Here is a 21,367-nt window from a genome sequence, read left to right on the forward strand (position 1 = left end):
CTTTCTTTTTGCTGTTCCTACTTCCCCGAGACTGCCCATAGTCCTGGTGGATGGCATGCATGGCATGAATACGTGATTAGTGATTATATACATGCTTTTTGCATGTCGCGGAAGCTAGGCATTGTGGATAGTATTGGAGTAGTCTTGGGGGGTGCATGCGAAGTGTATGCGATATGTCAAATGTTGTTTTTTACAATAAAGTCGTCTTGGTGGCTCGGTTAGGTCCGCGGGTTTGGAAATAGACCGCGGAAGCTACGGGAACTAGACGCAGAGGGCTTGTAGTCTAAGGGTGCATAAGAAGTGTATTATGTACATGGGGAATTGAATGTTGTTTTTTTGTTGGAAGGGTGTTTGGAGGATTTGGGTCCGTGGTTTTGGGGTGGCAGCGACCCGTGGACCGCGCAAGTGTGTTATGCGAGGCGGAAAATGCTGGACACTAGGGATACGCTATTTAGATGGTGCTTTTGGGGACTAAGTAAGTGTGTTTCTTGGATTGTACGTGTGCTTCTTCAGTCTGGACTTGTGCGGATGCTTCGTGAGGTTTATCGGGGCGGGCTAGGTGCGCGGCTGCGCGATGTTGCGGGAGCCCCGGAGGTGTCCCGCCTGGCCGCCTGCACCACAAGTGCCCAACCATCCCCTGCTGTTTGAGTTGCCTTGGCCTGACATGTCGCTGCCTTCTTACATTCCCCAATGCCCTCTATTCCCGCCCGACGCTTTGACGGTTGCATGTTACTATGCCATGTTGTCGCGCATGCGCGCCTAATCGCTAACGTTCACATGCAACAGTGTCGCGAAAAGCAAACTGTCGTCGTTCTGCAATACATTACTACCAACACGGAAACCACGACAAAAGGAGAAAAGGAGAATGCGCCATTAACACCGGAAGCCAGACTAGAACACAGTCATGGTTCGCGCTGCGATTGTTGTGATGTCGAACGATGCTCAAGCAAATGCTCCCTTGAAAGGTCCAACACTCTCCTGATCAGCTCCTCCGAAAGCTCTACCTTGTCATATTTTGAAATCGCAAGAGCAGTCCTAAGCAGATTCTTTATCTGTCGGCCATTCAGTTCGTACCTATTGTTAGGTATCAGCAACGCCACGTAGTATCTGCAGGTACTGCTTACTCGGTTCCGAGACGCGACAATGTCGCCTCGTCCCAACGTCCAGACCCGACTTTCTTCAGAAAGTTTCTCCAGATGTTAGTACGACGAATGCTGTCGAGCGCTTCGTATCGGATAGTCAGATGAATCCGAGATTCAAATGCCGTGTCAAAGTCTTCGAGACGGTTTGTCGTCAGGAACATGGTGCCCTTGTAGTATTCGATGAGGCGAAGAAAAACTTTGCGAGTTGTTAGCCGCCAGGGACTTCGAAAGGCCGATTCGTTCGTTGAAGTTTAGTTCTCGCTGGAGGCTTACCTGAAACATAAGCGTTTCGCTTGAGATCGGTTGCGGTCCTTTGAGCCAGAAACACGTCTGCTTCATCGAGCAATATGATGGCGTTCCACGCCTTTGCTCGGGTGAATATCGTACGAAGTTGCACATCTGTCTTCTCAATGTCTGTGCCCAACTCGCCACTGGTTATGGAATACATGGGACATTTCTTATGCTCAGCTACGGCCTCTTGATACCGTTAGCTCAATGTTCCGACATCGCTCACGCTGTCACGTACCTGCTGTGAGGGTCTTGCCGAGCCCTGGCTTGCCGTAAAGCAGGAAGACAAGGCCTTTGCCTTTCCCTGGCACGATGTCCTCCTCATGTCAGCATCGATTTGGACACATCAAACAGAACTTACTTACATCGAAGTCATCTTGGTTCTGATGCGCTGAAACCATAGCGAGGATTGCAGTCTTCATTCTGGCATCCAATTCGAGGCTATCAAATGCATCTGGGTGCCATTCAATATCCCGTACCTCTTCGACCAAAAAGAAAGCCCATATCTTCTCTACAAACGAGTATCCTCTTACTCTAGCAGGAGTTAGAAGGGCTTGGTCATCAGATATCCTGTAAGCTGGAGTCCTGAGATGAGACATGAATCTGTCTTCCTTCTCACTGGCCTTGCGCGCCATGCTGTGGTCCCCGATCATGTCATAGTCTCTTTTGACTGTGTATTTATCGTTGTAGTCCATTGTGGCGCCAGATGTCGAAAGGAACGTCGCAAGACGGGGCGTAGCTTGTGCGTGCGTCTCGTAGTCTAACATGATCCGCCCTGACACCTGAGTATGTTAATAATGGTCAAAGCCTTGGTGCCACACTTACATGACCTGGTATCAACTTGTCCACGTGTGTGATAGGCTCATGAGGAGGCTCCGACCAAGCCAATGCTGCTTAGGCCGTTAGCTAATACCAAACGGCCCAGTCGAATACTGACCATTATAATGCATGTGGGTCTTTTCCAAGATCTCTCTCCACTTCCGTCCTCGTTGTATCAGCCGTTTTTTAAGGCTTTCCGTGTCTTCTTTCTTGTGAAACCGTATGGGATACACCATCAAGGTATCGATTTTGACCGGGGTAGGAAATTCCCTGATCTTGAGTTTCTCCCCACACATACCGAAACGTGTACCATTGTAGTCCCATCTCTTGGCCTCGATCTTGAAATACGGCGTCAGGTCGTCATCGGTGCCTTGGCGAACTTCTGGCACGTATTCGCAAGTATCGACTGTGTAGCATTCGTCGAAGTGGTCGCCTTGAGCAATGATCACCTCTTCCGGCCTAAACAGCGTCCAGAGTAGAGGATAAGAGACCATTCGGTACGGTTCAGAATGTCCGTAATCACGTTCGGTCTGCGAGAGATTCTTGTCCATGAACTTGATTAGCACATCCAAGTGCTCTTTCTCGACCACGGTCCTTGAGTCGTCGGAAGCATAGCTCCGAAGCTCCTTGCGGTAATGGAACAGCGGCGCGTACGGCTTAGAGATAGCGACCAAAGCAGAATCGAAGTTCATCGAGGGATGATCTCCCAAGACATTGCGAAAGGCTCTCAGTATATGAGGTGATCGAACTTCGAGATCTATCGATACCCTCTCGCCCATTATGTCAAACCTTCTCCGCAGTACTAGGATATAATCCTCATATCTCGCCGCTACGCCGGATTTAGCTTGATGCCGATTGGGGGTTAGGGTGATCAATGGCGTATCTCCCCATTGTTCTTTCTCGCGAATATCCACCAGATCAACCTTGAAATCGAAAGTCTCCTCCTCATGTGCCAAAACTGGTTGCGTAGTCGTAGTCGAGACATTGGCAACATCCTGGAGGATCCCCCGGCGTGCAGCGCTGTAATCTTCCACCGACATGGGATAGTATTCTGCCTCTCAGATGGTGATGACAGAGTATGCTGTAGGTGTCAAATTATTCCACAAACTTGAGCTTCAGATGGTGCCTGGTAGCATGTTAGGGTTACCACCTGCCTAGGTATTCTGCACAAACTCGATTGCGGCTGAGCAACAAAGGTACCAATCGTAACTTCCACGTATTCAAATCATGCACAAAACATCGAGGCGCAGCTCATATTTCTAAACACGTCATCATGAAGATGCATCGAAAGATTTCCGATCAACGCAGCCTTGTCTCGTTCAAGGTCATCAATTGCAAAGCAGCCTATCGTAAAGACCGATTCAGGCCTTAGTAAGACGGACGAATAAGTTTCGCCTTCTTGCTGTATATCAGCAGCTGAGCTGCAAGGCAGAATCGTCCTGCAGAACAGGATCTTCGTCAGCCCGTGCCGAGATGGGTTAGCGTCATGCAGCCTCGTCGCTCAACGAGCAGATTACAAACACTCTGATGCGTAGCCTGACTCTCGAATGGCCGATTTTGAACCTTAAGAGTCTAGACCACGGAGCCAGACTGCGGGTTATTACTGGGGTTCGAGCTTACGTGCATGGTTGCGACTACTCAGCCCCGAGCCTTGCAGCTCTACCAATATGAGGCCTTCGGGCTTAGCACACCCATAACCTTCACATGACCTAGTATGGGACGATCCCGATACATTCTATCGTAGATTGTGAAGCTTTCGGTTTGCGAAGTTGCTGGTTCACGGATACCTAGGGCTCGCAACCTGAACTTTGGAAGTCATGAGCACAGAACAATCGCTTTTGTAAGATACACGCGCGACGAACTCATGTTAAGGGCTGACTTCGTAGCGAGCGAGCAAAGCAGACTTCGCCTCTAGAGCTTGGGTACAAGTTACCTGAAAAGCCGAGCAAACGAGGAACTCTCTCTAGAAGCAACCATGTATTCACATTCCAAGAGAAGAATATCATGAAACGAGCGACCGAACATGAAGAATACAGCAAAGGTGGCATGCGCTTAACTGGGCTACCAAAGTTCGACGATCTCAAGAACTACGGCATATCTACGAAGACCGAGAAACACCTCTGGACATTGGAAATTCGACGATTGGCAGCGGATGCGGCCTCGGAAGACGCTCTGATCTTCGACAGTAGCGGAACCTTCGACCGAACAGACTCGACGACATTTGAGAATCTCTCAAATCTTGCTGATCAAATTGCATGCAACTTTTGCATAGTGATACATGACAATACCCTCCACATACTGGAACATTGCCGTTGGATCTCTACCCTTTCGACAGCAGTCCGGAACTTCAAAGATGCTAGAACACGACTCACCACCAGATTTGAACAAGACGAAGAAAAGGTGAAGGCTCGTCGTCCAAAACTACTCGAATCCGCCGACGACAACCGCAAAGTATACTTCGCACTCGTTGATTACATCACTAGCCATGTTGCCAGACTGATGGTGCGCTCCGCAACAGGCGATTATTGGAACCATCACTCCCTGGCAATCCTGGCCAAATGGTCTGCGAAGCTGAAGATACTGTCCTATAACCCGGCTCAATACGCCTCTCTATCTCTGGCTGCCGCGGAAGACTTACTAGAACGCATGACCGATACCGAGGCCAAAGAGAACCTACAGGTACTGAAGGTTCGCGCTACAGATGCGAAGGCCGATAACAAGGACGATATGGACATCGACTCGCAAGCCGAAGCCGACATTACAGGCTACTACTTTCAGGATCATTACGGAATGCAGGTCTTCCTATCACAGCTCTTCAACTACGCAGTTAATGCCCTGTACGCATCTGAGAAGACTGGAAATCCGCCTAACAGCTTCGAGGTCTGCACACTAGTATACGAGACGGGTCTTCGACGAAGCTTGACGGTGATATCGAGCGATCGCAGAGGTGACGTGGCAGCGACTTCGGACGCTACGCATGTGACCTGCAGCTACACTGCTTTTCAGAATTTGAGAAAGAATTTTGAACATCTCAAAGCGGAACGCCAACCGCCCCGCGACGATGCGCGTGACCAAACAAGTATCCACTGTCAATACAAAGACGGCTCCGTATCACAAGACCACGTCTTCCGTACATCACGCTTCGACGACATAGTTTCCATCATGATTCCTCTTTCATTGACTGATCCGTTTATCGGAATTGGAATGGGTCTGATGCTGGACTTTGCAACTGGTAACAGCGAGGACGAAGATCCCGTGTTACAGTTTGAACGGAAACATTTTACCGCCAAATTCGTTGTTACGACTGCAGCGTGGGAAGATAGACAGCATAAGCTCAAGTTCGCCAATGTTGCTCGTCAACCTGATCTTGAAGTCTTGTCGGTGTCTCAAAGCCCTTTGAGTAAAGCGATACGTGGTAAGGCTATTTCAACCTTTTCGGATCGTTTAGGCTATACTGACTATCACAAGCTGGTACTAGTTTCAAGGACATCTTAGCAACACCCCCAGGACAGGGAAAGATTGATCCTCTATCATCAGGTGGTGGCCCGGGTAGCCTCAGCCAAGCCAATTTGGAGAAACAGAGGCTCGCGGAGACGCGTATGAACGACTGGATCATATCCGAGCTCACGGTGACGCTCAAGTGCCACCGCTACGTCTACACCATTCTCTTTATTTGCGTCGTACTCATATGCGGAGCAACGGCCGTCCCGTTCTCAGTACAAAACCGCCTCAAGGGAGTCGATCCATTCAACATCACAACTTTCGCTTGGCTGTTGGCTGGTTTCATCCTTGTGATTGCGAAATCGCGATATGTTTGTGAATGGCCGTGGCATGACTTCCTTCGCGGACGCGTGGTGTGCAAATCCATCAAAGAGATGGCCGACGTAACGGGTGACGACGATCAGATGATCCTGACTAGTCTACTTCACAACGAGCGCGACACCACGCTCATCACCAAAGGCCCGTATAACGGCATGTTCGACAGACGAGCTGAATCTGGCAACGAAGGATTCAGCATCGACATCCCCGTTCACCTATCGACGATGCTTGCCAGCGGTTTCATCGTGCTGAAAGTTCTGTCTGTAAAGGGCGAAAGACTGATCTGTCTAGATGTCAGGAAAGGCTCGGAGTGGGGGTCTAGTGCGGCGTTGCGACTTCAAAATTCAGAGTATTTGACGTGCACAGACATGGATGACGATGGTAATGTTAATGAGGAGGTCCGGGAGAGTTCTCATGGTACAGCTGGGAAGAAGATCATGAGGCTGAGTAGGATTCATTTCACGTGGACGAGGGTGCTGGGCGTGTATGTTAAGGATTCGTTGTTTGGTTGATCTCATACCTAGGTAGTGTGGGGTGGAAGTAGTGTATCACGCAGCATCGATCACATTACAGCTCTGTCTTTGCAAATAGCCGTGTCCGGTTCGTAGAGTGTAACGCAGAGTCAAAGGGTCGAGGCGGCGAGGTGTGGCCTCGGCTGTGAGATAAGCGACAATCACGTGTTGATAAGTAATTATCTGCAGCCAAGCTGGCTACCGGCCGCCTCAACCCCGTTGCGACAGGGCGTCTCGCAAGATGTGAATTCCAAACGCTACGGCTAATAAAACGAGTCGTTATAACGAGCAGCTTGGTGCCCTAGCAGAAGATTGCTGCATTGTCTTGCGTGGATTGTTGGGAGATGTTTAGCGGCGGGCGCGCTTCGAGTCGTTTTCAGGCCACCCGTGGACTCCGCACTTTGCTTTACTGCTGGCTTCTGTTCGATTCATCGACACCCATTTACAAGTTACAGCTGCACACTAATATCCGCCACAATATCAAACATGCGCGCGCTACTGTAGACGTCTGCATGTGACAGTATAAGTTATTCTGAGGATCTTATCTTTGCCTGTCAATCCGCTGAGCATAGCCTGGTCGCTTACCTAGGTACAGTACCGGTGAGGCAATGGCTTTTATCGTGGCGGGATGTCCGCAGCCCGCGACTGTGACTATTGGCCCGCTACGACAAAAACCGGTGGAGGCCATTCTGCTCTTAGCGAAGTACCACCCAGAGCGCGAAAGAGCCACAAGAGCGGTTCACGAGGTCCGATAGTGCCTACATGCCTACGTCTGGCGTACGCAGGTTCGCTTCTCCCTAGCCTTTTAGTTCCTCGATAATCGTTTCCGACCCATACCATTCGATCGAAGAAGAATAATAACCACAAGAGGACGCCCTGGACACTTCGGCAGATATCGAGCAGGCAATGGAAAGCGACGACACGTATGCAATGGGAATGACGTCTAAAGACATTCTCGAGTCAGAATCCGACGCCAGTTCCGAATCCGAGCCAGATCCTCATGAGTCGCTGTGGAAGAACCTTCATTCTTCCATGTGCACCAGTGTGTTCGAAAGAACAGAGCGCAAAGAGTTTCTACCCCGAGACGCCTTCGAGGAAATGTTCCAAAGGACCGTAGCAGGTCCGAGCTGCAGACGTAATCTAGTGCTTGAAGTTATGGGTATAGATTCGAGCAGGCCTAACGAAGACGACAGAGCACTCGCGGAGTACATTCTGGACAGCGCGCAGAAAGTCTTTCTCATCGCAGTTTATATACGATTGGAGCAACTTCACGCGGCAATGGAACTCTTCAAGGTTTCTCAGTATGAAGATATAGATTTGCCGGTTAAATACTATTCAGGACGACCGCGGCAAGATCTATCAAGGTGCCATCCATTCGAGCAAATGGAGACTGTTCAAAGGAAGCTTAGGAGAAAAGACGGAGTGAAGAACCGAATGCGCATATGGAATATTCATACCATCATCAGATTCCAGGATAGCCAGTGGATTTTTCTGACACCAATCATCTCAGCTCGTGATCAGCAACGCAATCTCGATGATCGCTGTCCCATACCATTCACTATGAAGAACACACAACAAAGCCGCGGCGCACATGGTATTGTAGACAAGTATACTATTCACCCTGCCCATTTCAAGAATTCACTTCATCAGGTAATTCACGTCACGGTCCACGATTGACTGGGATGTATGAGCTAACGGCGAATTATAGTACGAGACCGAGCCTCACGTGGTCGCTGTCAAGGCGTTCAGGAAACGCGGCAAGAACGGAGCCGAGGATGTGAAGAGGGAAGTCGACGCGTTGGTCAAGATGAACCAACTCGGAGAAGAACACATTGTACGGTTCATTACATCTTTTCGGCGTGGTGCATTAGAGGATTCGGAATACTATGTTTTGCTCGAGTGGGCGGACGGCGGCAATCTCAGCGACTTTTGGAATCAAGCTAACAAACGAGAACGGACGGCCTCGTTAGTCAAGTGGGTAGTGGAACAGCTCTATGGACTTGCGAAAGCGCTCTCCACAGTTCATCACATGCCGGACGGGGTATCTTACAGCCACGGTGATCTAAAACCTGGCAATATCCTCTGGTTTCCTGACAGCGGTGGATACGGCACCTTCAAGATCGGTGACTGGGGTGAGGCAAAGACCCACAATCAGGAAACTGCTTTTCCATACGGTCGGTTAGACACGACTGCAAAGTTCGGTACGAGGAGATATGAACCACCAGAGACCGGCCTACAGTCGCTTCTGCCCAAAGGAACTCCACACGTGCGGTCCCGCTTATACGATGTCTGGGGCATGGGCTGTATCATCCTCGAATTTATCATCTGGCTGTTGTACGATAATGACGAGCTTTGTAGATTCAACAACAATAATCTAGGACACTTTGGTCCTTCCGACATGTTCTACGAGATCAGTCACGAAAGAGTTGTACGAATACACCGCGTAGCAGAACACTGGATGGAGCACATGGCAAAGGACGGCTTGTGTCGCGCAGGTGAAACGGCTCTTGGGGATCTTCTCCATGTCGTTCGTACAGGTCTGCTGGTTGTTGAGCTACCCGAAAGTGATGGGTCGGACGTTCAAGCTGCTGTTGGGTTGCTTTCCATTACCCATGATGACAATCCATTGATCAGTGTCACTACGCCAGAGTCTGCGGATGCTGAAGTGGTCCCTGACTCGGCGTCAAAAAAGCAGACTAGATATCGCGCCACTGTACTTGAATCGAAGTTGCGCCAGATAGCCGAAGCTAGAGCAGATGAAAGCTACTGGCATCGAGGTCAAGAACCGGGACCAGCGCCAGTAGACGACACTAGCTTGTCTCATCTACCTGCGCCTATCACCAGGCTCTATACCCGCGCAGATGATATGATCGACAATGCGCATTCATGTTTGGATCCCATACGTCCCGCGAGGTGCATCACTAGTGGTTGCCAAAACTGGGCCGCGACGGGAAGAGACGTGTGCTATGATTGTCTAGACGGACTTAAAGTCCACTAGTCAAGCTACCCTTTCAAACTAGTTTGACGAACTACGTACGTGTGTTTGAGAATAGAGTTTGGTCTTAGACACTGCTGACCGTGGCACAGTATTTCACACACCTATCGAATGCACAGGACTTGTTCCACCATCTCTCCGAACTTGCGACCGCTCTTCTCACTATCGATCAACAACCATTCAAACGGCCTGATATGTTGCACCTCGCTCGGGAAGTCGACTTCACAGCCGCTTCCACGATACATCTTTCCCGATCCTACGCCAATTCTTTGATAGGTTTCAACCTCATGCTGCGATTTTCTTAGGATCAGGAAGTTGTGGTACAGGTAGTTCCGGTGATGGATGGAGTATAAGCTCAGGAGTATTATTTGTTCATCTTTTTCCTGATTGCCTGCATCGTCATGCGTTCTAGGTAGTGACTGTTCCGATGCCCTAGCAATCGTCGTTGCGTCGTAGTCCGGTACAGATGCATCGATAGAGAACTCACAAATGGCCCGCGCATCCCTGTTTTGAGAGTACACCGCGTCATTCATGTGGATTGTATATGCTTCAAGATATTGAGGAGACCGCCGCAAAACCGCCGCCAGAGTGTGGCCTTTGACGGTCAATGAGCCCTTTAAAGCTCTACTATATGGGTCGACGGCAGTGGTCTTATAATCAAAGTCGACAAGCTGTGTGTGTTCAATCCGAGAACCGGGATACGAGTGGCGTGCGAATCTAAAATTAACAGCACCGGTCGAGCAGGCCCACGAGAAGCTTGGAGCTATCCAGGTCGAGGGTAATACTGCAGGTTCAAGGTCGCGTTGCCAGACCAGGTCGTAGATTAAAGTCTCCTTCCATCCACCTGCGATATACGTGTATCCAGTCGCTCTCCCAAATTTGCTTGCCAGGCCGCTCAGGGCTGGGAACCTGTCCTCTGGAAAAGTCAACTTTCGGGTCGTGTACTCTTCGATTACTTGGCTCCAACTTTTAGCGTTGTTCAAGGTCTCCTTCGCATTCGTGGCTTCAGCGGATGTAGGAAATAGTGGGTGCACTAGTTGTGGATTGCTTTGACATTCAGCAACCCTTACTGCTTTACACGTCCACTGTAGCTCTGCCGTAGTAAAGGCTATGACCCGCGATGCGAGCATTGTTTCTTGGAAACACCACGCCCGTGTGTCTAGTGGATCAATGTCTCTCGACCGTCCCGTTTTGGCATGTATTCCTTGGACAATTTTCCGCCTTGCTTTGAATAGGACATCGATGGGACCTCCATTCATTCCGCTACACAGTTCCACTTCTTCGTATCTTGGGCTTCGCGTCCCGAATAGGGTGTGATGTGGGCTATCGGACAAAGAAGCTGCAATGGTGACGGCAGCCCCTTCAAAGATTCCGCCCATCTTTGCAGCCTCGTCTTCCCAGTCCGTGACGCTGTCTTGCACTATGCACAGGGTATCGATCCAAAGATACCTGATCGCAAGACTCCCAGCTATCGCGGCGGCATCCTGGAAGGCTATAGGAAGCCTGTCTCCGTCGAACCCGAGCTTCATCTCTTCATAGTTTCCGGTGTTAGTCATGGCAAATCCCCCAGTACCCCAAGAGTACGACAATGTGGCATAACGGCCTTTTGTATCAGCTGCGGGCTCGACTATACAGTATCGAGGCTTTGATATATCGACAACCCGTTTTGGGAGGCAGCTTGCTACCGGACACTCCCCCTTATGCTCGGTGAGACAAGTGTAAAAATTCTCCCTCAAAAAGTTCACTGACGCTAGGAGACTCGACTCTCTCGGAACGTCGTTGCCCACTATTGGGTAAGTGTGCCCTGTGTTTGCTACGTGGCGGTTGTTTAGCGACGAACATTCACAAAGAAGGTTTCCCCAGCAGCACCAGCTTACCTGGACATGGGTAAATCTCTATTACCTCACTGAAGCCTGCCCAACCTGGCCCGTGTAGCTCAGCCGGCGAGTCAGCATAAAGCAGAAGTTTAACCCGCATTTCCGGAGTCACGAAATCCAACAGCATGAAGCTTTGCAGAACGACATCGCAGAACGGACATCCCCGATCGGCCGACTTGTTAAAGTCGTCGAAAGAACGATCACGCAGGACGATAGGACTCGGACGACGGGGTTGGTCATGGCCGCGCTCGTAGAGGTATCCAAGGGACATGCATGTTAAGCACCACGCATCTTGATTCTTATCGACGAGCCCTGCGTATTCGAGTATCGTGGTCAGGACGGGCTGCAAAAGGCGCATGAGTGGTCGTAGCATCTCCATTCTCTTCGACGAGCTCGGGCTCCGTATCGCTTATGAAGAAGCTGGGGTGAGTGAAGGAGGTTAAGTCGCGAGAGGGAGTAGAAAAGTATGCAAGGCTCAGAGAGTTTGTGATGCCTGGACGTAGACATGTAACAGCACAGCCTCCTGCACCTACGGTGTGCACACCGGAAACTTCGACCAATCAGACCGCAACCCTCAAAGCCACCGCCATCTCATCCACTCAGCTCCTCTTCACAGCCCGCAAACCGGAAAGTCCTTCCCATGACTTCCTTTTCGTCCACGACCAATCTTGCTGCGACGACTTCATAAGCGTCACCCTCATACACCCTTAATGCATCTTCCAGGTCGACCGACATGCAAGCATATGCGACACCAGCCACCATAGCGCCCGGCTCATCAACCAAGGCACGGTACTTTCCCGCCCAAGTTCTAATACGCCCATCCATTAAGACAGCAGGTCGAAAAGCCGGCAGCTCATCAGCAGGCACACCGAAGAGTCGTGAAAGCCGCTCCGGATCCGCTAAAGTGCCATAGAAGAAATAGTGAACGGGGAATTCTGGTAAAGGTCGTTCGCTGGCCCTGACCCTGACCCTGGCTGCGAGAGTGGGCCGGTACTGGGGAAGTGTTGGATCGCGACCCAGTAATGGCAGCTCTGCACTATCTTTATGCGCAAGTCCAATGCGGATTTTTGTAAACCTCTGTTTCGGACAGTGCTTCTCGATCCAAATATCGAGAGCGTTAAGGCTGGACTGGAAAAGCCGACAGAAGCTCGCTTCGCCGTCTTCTCCAACGCCATGTTCAAGTCGCGGTACACGAGAAAGACCGATAGCATTAGCTACATCGCGGGGTGTAGAAAGAGGATGCTCAAGTCGGAAGAGATAAGATGCTTCTACCCGGCGACGGGGACGTTTCGGCGGTGAGGTGGTAGAAGAATTCGTAGACCCAGAACGTTTCAATGGGATATGTGGTAGGTCGAAGTCGCCGCCTAGCTCTTCGAAAGCCTGTGTAGCGGTATCGTCTAGTTCGAGGTAGTCCATGGCTGATGGGGTGATAGCGACTTGTAGGTGGATCTTGAGGTCGAGCTGATATGGGGAGATCCAGGGAGAAGTTGAATGCGACAAAGCGAAAGGAACGGGCGGATAGTCCGCATGGCATTTGCAAATACGAATTATGGTTGACAGTTGGGTAGCGAAATGATAGAACCTTGGTTCCACGAGCATGAGATGACTGTAGGCAACACTTTAACAAGATCCATGATTGTTTGGTTCATTAACCGTTTCCATTCCATTAAGCATTACACTAGATAATAATAGTCCCTTTCTTTCCGTGGTGGCAGGCTCCGACCAAGCCCATCATTACCACCTATTTCCAAATCAGCATAGACATGGCATCTGCCATGCCTTTGCCATTCATGCCCACAACATCATCAAAACCCCCTATATGCAGACATCCAGCCGCTCAAAAAAGTAGAATGCGGAAAGTATGGCGGCCGGGCGCTGAAGCGAATGTATACAACAACAACGACACAGACACAACTGTGTCGTGAAAAGTCCAAAAGGTAAGCGACCGACTTGGGTATCAAAAAAAGGGGTACAATAAACCGCGCGATTGTAGCGCTACAAGGGATGCCCACGAGAAGAATGGTTGTGGTTCCCCGATGCATGCAAGGCCAGTGATTCTATGCCGTCAAATCCATGGTGTAGATAATGGATCGCTGAAATGCTTCGCAAACAAGAAAAAACTCCGCTCCAATGCATAGGTCGTTAGAGGCCGTCACCCGGGGAGGTAAGGTGATAGTGCGAAACGTAGGAATGAGTATAAGTCTGTGGCGAGAGAGATGTAGATGTGTCGTAGGTCTTAGTCTTTGCGGAGGGTGGTGGGCTCCGTGTCGGATCCGATGGTCTCGCCTTCCCAGAGGCTTTGAGAGTCGTCGGTTGGTGATCGTGCGCCGATGGGACTCCTGCCACCGGTGGAGTAGGATGAAGAGGAGCCGCTAGCCCAGTCGTCCGAGTCGGAGTGGGCGTGGGATGGGAATTCCTCGTAGATGTCGAGCATGCTGTAGCCAGCACCGTCCATGGGGTCGCCAATCTCGACGTAGTCGTAGTCCCAGCGGAACTCCTTGTCGGATTGCGGGCGGGGGAGGAACTTGGCGCGGCCAAAGAAATAGCATACACCGGCAACTGAGAAAATTAGCACTAAAAAGGGTTGAGGTTGGATGTCAAGACTTACGCAGACTGCCAGCTACCAGGTCAATGGCGTAGTGGTGGGAGAAGTACATGGTCGACCACCAAAGCCACATAGTGTAGAAAACGTAGACGGGGAAGAGCTTGGGGAAGACGTGTCCCATAAACAGCGTCTCGAGAGTAGCCCATCCCGAGTGCAGCGAGGGGAACGCGCCAAAGACCAAGGGCGAAGCGTGGAAGCCCGAAGTGTAGAGATCAATGCCAGTCAGCTTGTCGATTGCCTTGAGTCCCGCGGCGTCACCAGGGATGCTGTAGTTGGCGGGGGCCAATCCGTATGTGTTCTCGTACCAGGGGGGCGAGCAGGGGAAGACCATTTGGATCAGAACAGCTGTGATGTTCATGTAGCCAAAAGCGCGCGCCCAGATGGGGAGGGTGCCAGGAGGCGCCCAGATGAACATGCATGCGCTGACAATGACAGGCGATACATAGTGTACGACACCGTAGGGCAACCAGGCGAGAATGTCCAGGACGGTGTGCTTGTGCGCGGAGAGGATGTTGCTGAGGTTGGCGCCGTAGAGGATGTTCTCGAGAGCGGGGAGGACGCGGACCCAGATGGCAGGGCGGTAGTCTGCGGAGATGTATCTGGGGCATGTTAGTATGGGTCTTGCCACAAGTTGGAGGAAGCGGATTACGTACTTGCAGCTAGAGAAGAGGAATAGCCATGTAAGAGTAGGGAGCAATGGGAGGAGGAACTGTCGTGTGATGGGCATACACAGGCCCGTCATGAGCAGCGTGGCTATGAATGTCTTGGCAAAAGGCCCCGGCGCCTCGCTCACGGAGAGGGAGAAGATGGCGAGGATGGCGAGGAAGAGATACTGGGCATCGTATATGCTCCAAGAATGGGTGCGCAGGGAGCGCAGGGTATCCGAGGGCGAGAAGGACGTCTCGAGGCCGGCGATGGATGACGTGGGCGCCTGGCGACTGCGTATGCGCGACTTGGTGGCCCTCCACTTCCTGCGCACGCGGTGGGGGATAAGACTGGGCAGGGCGGAGAGGCCCGGGACCTTTGTGCGCGACAGCATGTCGGCGGCGGTGCTGTTGTCGAGGAATGCGAGGTAGCTCTTGTTCGTCATGGTGAGGATGGCGCTGGAGGAATGGCGGTTCAGGGCTCGGTCGCTCGGGGGTTGTCTGTGTGGCGCAGTTCCAGGTAGGTGCAACAGCAGACACGCGACCAGAGGCGGGTGAAAGCACGTCGAAGTTGGACGTCGTGCAGGAGGTGGGCGAGCGGACAAGAGGGAAAGAAGGCGGAAGAGGGCGGACTAGGGATTATGAAAGGCAGCCGTGACTTAGTGGACACTGGAAGCTCCGGATGGCTGAGGCTTGCACAGCGCGCTGCCGGGGGGTCAAATTAGGTCCGCGACGTGAGCGGCTACGACGGACCCGGCTAGTCTGCGAGGGCGCTCAATTTCGTTTACACCAGGACGCTGTGACGGCCGCCAGGATTCGCATCATTGTTTCGACCGCGTTGGCAAAGAATGCGAGTGCCCGTGGTTGACGCTTTCTCTTTCACCGTGGGCTCTCATGGTGGCATGCGACCCCAACCGTGGCACTGATAACGTTCCCAGGGCCTCTGCATCTGCATCTGCAGGCATGTGACCCTTGCAGCACACCCGTCGACTTCCTTATCACGTTGTCCGTCGCACTCACACATGGCTTTGTCATCTTGGTACGGGTCCCGTCTAGCAAAACTGCTGCTGGCCTGGCGCCAGAGCGATGCGCCATGCCAGAGTGATGCAGCGGTGCGTTAGACCCTTGGTTAGCCTGTCATGACATCAACATACAGGTGACCGCATCGTGCCGTCAAGCCATGGCAACCAACGCATGCCAAATCGTCTTCCATCGACTTCCGCATCCCGGTCCGTCGCCTGTACGAGATACGGGCATGTGCTGGTCAGCCTCGTTCGCTGTCGGCGTTGTCTCACAAGGCGTGCGGCCACCCACCCCAGCCCCAAAGACACACGAAACATGCCCTGCACTCCACTGCATTGCCCAAACTTTCTCACCTCTTGCACGCTACTTACCAATCACGCCCCGACACAAGGCTCACCGCACCAGAAAAGCCACCGCTGACTGTACCCGCGCCATTCCTACCGTCCGTCGCGACGTCTGAATAGGCGCCCTCGGCACCTCGCAAGATCCGCAACCCGTGCAGTCCTCGCCTGCTTGGCGTAGACACATCCTCACCCGTTTTTCCACTGCCATGGTTCCACCCGCAACCCTGTGCTTTTCTCACGCCCGATGCGCAATTTCTTTTTTCCTGTCCGATCCACCCACTGCCCAATCGCCGATGGCCATCTCGGTCTCGCTCTCTCGGACATGTCAGGCGGAGGCTCGGACGAACACAACCTCCACCGCGCTTTCCTCTCACGACATTCGTCCTTTCCCAAACCATACTAACCAACACTAACTAATCAAACAAATCTCTTTACCGAGTCACAGCCAAAGGAAAAAAACTCAATTCAATAAAAAACTCGATCACGCAGACTGCACTCGATTTGTAGGCTAAATCACAAAAGAAGAGTCGAGATCCAACATCGCGACCATCGCAATTTCCCTCCTCCTTTTGCCCTGACTCTGACACCCTTCTCCAACAAATGCCATGTACATCCCTTTCAACACCAACATTACCATGTTCATGCCTTGACTCGCTGTCACTGTCACTCCCCCAACATACATGCTGCCCAAACAAACAAAACCCACCCGCATCCGCTGCCCGTCCCCTTCTCCGCCCGTTTGCTGTCCTGCATCCACACCGCAGAAAAGAAAAGAAGCACAGCATTGCCCCGTTGTTTCACTAAAGACAGAATCCAGGTACAATCGTGCTACGCGAACGCGAAAATGTCGCGCAAGAACCTAGTAGTCTCGTTCTCGTATCCCGCGTATCCCAGCCTCTCTCTCTCTCTCCCGTCTCTGCGCGCATGTCTCGCGCGCCGCGAGAGGGTCCGAGCGCGGTCAAACCGTCGCTCCGCCGCCGTCGTCCCTGCTGCAAAAGCGGGAGTCGGGTAATTGCCATTTGCTGACTACTTTTGCCGAGACCGTCGTGCTGCCGTTCGGCACGCCGGCGGACGGTGAAGGGTTGTTGCGATGATCTGTGGTGGATGATCTCGGAAGAGTCGGAACGCGGATGCGGTGGGAGGAGTAGGGGAGGGGGATCTCAGGGGATGCTCCACTGAAGGTGTGCGGTTGGGGATGGGATCGTCAGGTACGGTGTTGGGGAGGGAGGATCATGAGTCGATGAGGTTTTGGCAATGTGATGGCAACTTCAAGGTTGATGAGTGAGTGCTACGAGTATCAATTTGGAGTCCATCGCAGCATCACCGGTATTTGTTCCACCCATTGTCCATTCCATAGTCTCCGTCATCACCATAGGCCTCATCTCCTCCCTCTTCTTCCTCGTCATCCTCATAGGCATCCTCCTGCTGCTGTTCCCTCTCGCGATCGTCAAAGTTCGGCCTCGTGACATAGAATGCAATGCGCCCATCACGTCTTGCCTCATTCACTTCCTCCGTGACATCCTCGTCAACACGGCCCTGATGATCAGAGTATGTATAAGTCGCATCGTTGTCGCCACCATCCATTGCGACGACGTGCCCACCGCCATCGGCATGCCAGTACGCAACAGAGGCTTCACGAGCACCGCTAAGGTATTCTTCGTCGGGCGGGTTGTTGGACGTCTTGAAGCCGTTTTCTTCAAGACGCTCCTTCCATTTGTCAAGATCTCTTCCTCCGGAGTCGCTAGCGGGTGGGCTGTATTCGTTGGGTAGTCCTGAGGCGTAAGATTCGCCCATGTCGGTGCAGTTTACGCTGGAGTCACTTGGGTTGAAGATGTTGATTGGCTTTTCCATGTCTTCATCTTCATCGTCGATACCGTCGTCGATGGCATCTTCAACGTCGCTAGCTTCTTCCTCGCTGTCAGAATCTTGATCGCTATTGGCTTCTTCCCCCTCGTCGGCATGTTCACTGTTGATTGCATATTCATCATCGTCGCTGGAACTCTCGGCGTCGCTAGAGTCATCGGCACTGCTAGTAATGTCATCGCCGCCTGATCCTTCGTCGTCGCCAGCTGCTTCAACGTCACTAATGTCGGCATCGCCAGTCACCACTTGATTGTCGCTGGCGTCTCTATCGTACGGCTTGAGAGCGTGGCGTCTCGTCTTCTCCACATTGTGGTAGGTCGGGTCACGAGGCATGTCGTGTATTTCTTCTTCGGTGCTATGCTCACAGTTCGATCGTGTGGTTGTGGTAATTGAAACTTCCAAGGTTCGATAGAGTAACTGAGTGAGAAACAATAAGACACTGCGCGGCAGGCTTTATGCTTTCCAAGGTCGAGTCATGTCTTCAGCCTTGGCCCTTTAGCCTTGAGCCTTTGGGTTCTAACACAGCAACTGCGGTATGCCGTTCGGCTTTGGTGGCGCCAGGCAGACACGGCTGAGGTCCTTGGACAGTAAACAGGTCTGATCAAGCGACCTCACAGCTTACCTGTCGATCACTGTGATGTAAAGCCATGTATGGCGGTGGCTGAACAGCGCCACCAGGCTGAGCCTTTCATCATGTCACTTGGCGATGCAACTAGACGTTTTCGTGCATAAGACTTCGGATCGGATAGATAAAGATGAGCAAGTAGAGTTTCTTTCTCCTATGATTGTGAGGTGAAAGTCGATGCACCATCAGATACGATGAGCCATGCTATATAAGAACAACGCTGAATGCCCTTCGCGCAAAAAATGCAATACAAGAACCACCACGAAATAAGCCGAAGCTATGTACAACCAGAAGAATACCACCAAGAACGACAACGAGCAACGCCATGCTCGCTCATGCCTCATACCATATGCGAACTAACACCAAAACAATGCATCCCGTACCAACACATCCAACCACGTAAACCCACCATCCTATGGAGTATCAATAAGATCCTCCAAGAACTCATCGAGTTCGATAATCGTAAACTGCTCCGCCCACTTGGCCCTGAACTGCCTCCTCCTATATCCTCCATTAATCTGCTGACCCCAACTGATCAACTCAACCTTCCACCCCTTCTTCAACGCGCGCTCCACATGCGCGAGGAAGCCATCCGACATCTCCGCCACGGCACCATCACCCGTCGCGAGAACCATGGTGCTAGGCACTTCGGTGTCAATAATGCTCTGGCACATCTTCAAGTGAAGAATCTCGTCGACACCTTGCTCGACCCATTTCGGGGCCGAGGGCGTCTTGGGAGTAACAGCAGATGGACCCGTTTCAGAGTCGCTGCCGCTGCCAGAAGAGCGTATTTGAGTAGCCTTGTGCCAGCCCATCTTCTTGACGTCGTTGAAGAATTTCTTCTTCTCCGAGTCTTCGCGTACGATCAGCACTTGCTCTTGCATGACGCTGTCGTAGCCGACGGCTTTGGATGTCTCGACTAGTTTCGCCACGTGGGGGAGGGGGTTGGCTTCGCGGTGGGAGCCGGCGAAGAAGCGCTTTGCTACCGGTCGGCGGCGCTCCATCAGTAGCGCTAGACTGTCAAAAGACATGTCGTATGCGTTGTGGTGCAGGCCGTGGTAGCGGAGCATGTCTTTGAGGCCTATCATGATGTTGGAGGCATCGACAAAGACGTGCAATCCATGCGCTGAGTTGCGCTCGTTGAGCATTTGCATAGGAGCCACCAGCCACTTTCGATCATCAGGGAAAGTCTCCATCAACTTGTTAAACAAGTGGTAATGACGCTCTACCTGTGATCTAATCGTGAGAGCTGGGCGCTGTCCGCTAAACGACTTACGTTGCGGCGTTGGGGTAGTGGGTGGTTGTTGAACGACGGCTGGTTGTGAACAGGTTCTTGGTACGGTGACCGGTCGAACAGTTCGGGGAACAAGTCCATGGTGTACCGGTGTGGTGGCACGAGGCGCTTGCTGAGGTTCGAGTAGAAGGTCCTGAGACGGGGCAGGTGCGAGTGCATCGAATGTTATGTTTTGGGTCTGAGTCGGGGCCGGTGCAGTAGAGGGAACGACTACGGGAACTTCTTGAGGAGGCTGAGGAGTCACAGGCTGTGCCACGGAAGGCCGCTTCAGTATGCTGGGGCGGGCCTTGGGTGTCCTGGGCTGCTTCTGTTGTGTCTGAGGAGCCTCGGTTGTGTCTTGTGCATGCACTGGGGTAGGCGTCGCAGGCCTGATCTTAGCGCCCACGTTGGATCGTGAATGTGCTCGGGACGGCTTGGTTGGCGTTTCCGCCACCTTGACATCCTTGGTAGTTATGCTGGCAATTTCATCTAGTTGTTTCCGCAGTAACGTCTGCTGTGCCTGTTGCTTCCTCTGCTCGCGTTCTTCCGCAAGCTGGGCCAAGGTGTCCTGAACAGCTTGGTGGCGGCACCGCTCCTCTTCGAGCTCCTTCTCGGCGCGTCTGCGAGCCTTCTTCCGTTGGGTCTTAGTCAGACCTGCGTTGTCTGTTCCCTGCTCGTCTGAGCTCTCGTTGAGTTTGGCAGGTGTCTTGGTCGATTCGAGGACAGGAGAAGGTAATAAAGCGTCGTCGGAATTGCTGAGTTCGGACTCAGGATCGAGTGGCGGCAACGGTGCAGAGGCGGTATCGGCGAAACCTAAGTTTTCGAACAGCTTCGAAAAGCTGCCTAGACGTATTCCTCCTTCTTTCAGCGTAGAAGCCTGAGGTGTCGCCACCGACCGAAGCGGAGGGGAGCTAATCTCTTGGGTGCCCGAATCTATCAGGCCGATGGCGGTGCTGAAGTCCCAGCCGGAGTCGAGCGGTTGTGAAGGCATTTGATCGCTCTAGGCTTACGAATCGGCGTATTATGTGAGGTGTGTGCGTATCGCAAGGGATTGGGTGCTAATGCGTAGAAGACACTGGAGGCGTCAGTAAGGTGAGCGATGAACCATGGTAAGCGGTCCCGAGGCTACAGCTCGCGCGTATTGAAGCCTGAACAGCCTGAACAGTCTGGATATATACTGCGCCGCCTGTACCGCAATAAGTGTCAAACATACCGTGTAACTGATCTCGAAACAATCGTCTTAGTCGCACGCTCATGGTCTATCGCGACAGGTTCAATGGAAAGAGTGTCTTCAGACCGAGTCGGAATCCACGGACACGAGTGAAAGGAAAGAAATAAGTAGTGACAGAGAATGAGTCTTGCGCGAGAGGTAAATGTAACTGAGTGAGTCTGGGTGGCGGCGGGGTGAGGGAGATCGGCAGGTAGTCAGGCGTGTCTCAGCCTCATATGGTCAGTGCTCCATGATTCATTCGGGTCGGGTCGCGAGGCCAACGCGGTGGCGAATGACACACACGAGATGCATGCCATTGGGTTTTCTC

General features: G+C 52.2%; 5 protein-coding genes across 5 annotated transcripts; 1 reads left to right on the top strand and 4 right to left on the bottom strand.

Moving 5' to 3' along the window:
• Positions 1–2,332: 2,332 nt before the first annotated feature.
• On the bottom strand, positions 2,333–3,521 carry J4E92_004202 (uncharacterized protein; the record flags this gene model as incomplete). The annotated part of the gene is made up of 2 exons (XM_051495593.1): positions 2,333–3,269; positions 3,517–3,521. The coding sequence occupies 2 exons, from the start codon at positions 3,519–3,521 to the stop codon at positions 2,333–2,335; spliced, it is 942 nt and encodes a 313-aa protein (XP_051354612.1).
• Positions 3,522–3,953: 432 nt separating this feature from the next.
• Positions 3,954–5,744, top strand: J4E92_004203 (uncharacterized protein; the record flags this gene model as incomplete). Its single annotated transcript, XM_051495594.1, has 2 exons — positions 3,954–3,961; positions 4,136–5,744. 2 exons carry the CDS (start codon positions 3,954–3,956, stop codon positions 5,742–5,744), a joined length of 1,617 nt encoding a protein of 538 aa, XP_051354613.1.
• A 7,944-nt stretch (positions 5,745–13,688) lies between these two features.
• On the bottom strand, positions 13,689–15,147 carry J4E92_004204 (uncharacterized protein; the record flags this gene model as incomplete). The annotated part of the gene is made up of 3 exons (XM_051495595.1): positions 13,689–14,011; positions 14,061–14,656; positions 14,711–15,147. The coding sequence occupies 3 exons, from the start codon at positions 15,145–15,147 to the stop codon at positions 13,689–13,691; spliced, it is 1,356 nt and encodes a 451-aa protein (XP_051354614.1).
• Positions 15,148–17,388: 2,241 nt separating this feature from the next.
• Positions 17,389–18,264, bottom strand: J4E92_004205 (uncharacterized protein; the record flags this gene model as incomplete). The annotated part of the gene is made up of 1 exon (XM_051495596.1): positions 17,389–18,264. One exon carries the CDS (start codon positions 18,262–18,264, stop codon positions 17,389–17,391), a length of 876 nt encoding a protein of 291 aa, XP_051354615.1.
• Positions 18,265–18,969: 705 nt separating this feature from the next.
• Positions 18,970–20,820, bottom strand: J4E92_004206 (uncharacterized protein; the record flags this gene model as incomplete). The annotated part of the gene is made up of 1 exon (XM_051495597.1): positions 18,970–20,820. One exon carries the CDS (start codon positions 20,818–20,820, stop codon positions 18,970–18,972), a length of 1,851 nt encoding a protein of 616 aa, XP_051354616.1.
• Between the last annotated feature and the right edge of the window lie 547 nt (positions 20,821–21,367).

Source organism: Alternaria infectoria (assembly GCF_024043175.1).
Source record: "Alternaria infectoria strain BMP 0036 chromosome Unknown scaffold_5, whole genome shotgun sequence".
Lineage (NCBI taxonomy): Eukaryota > Fungi > Ascomycota > Dothideomycetes > Pleosporales > Pleosporaceae > Alternaria > Alternaria infectoria.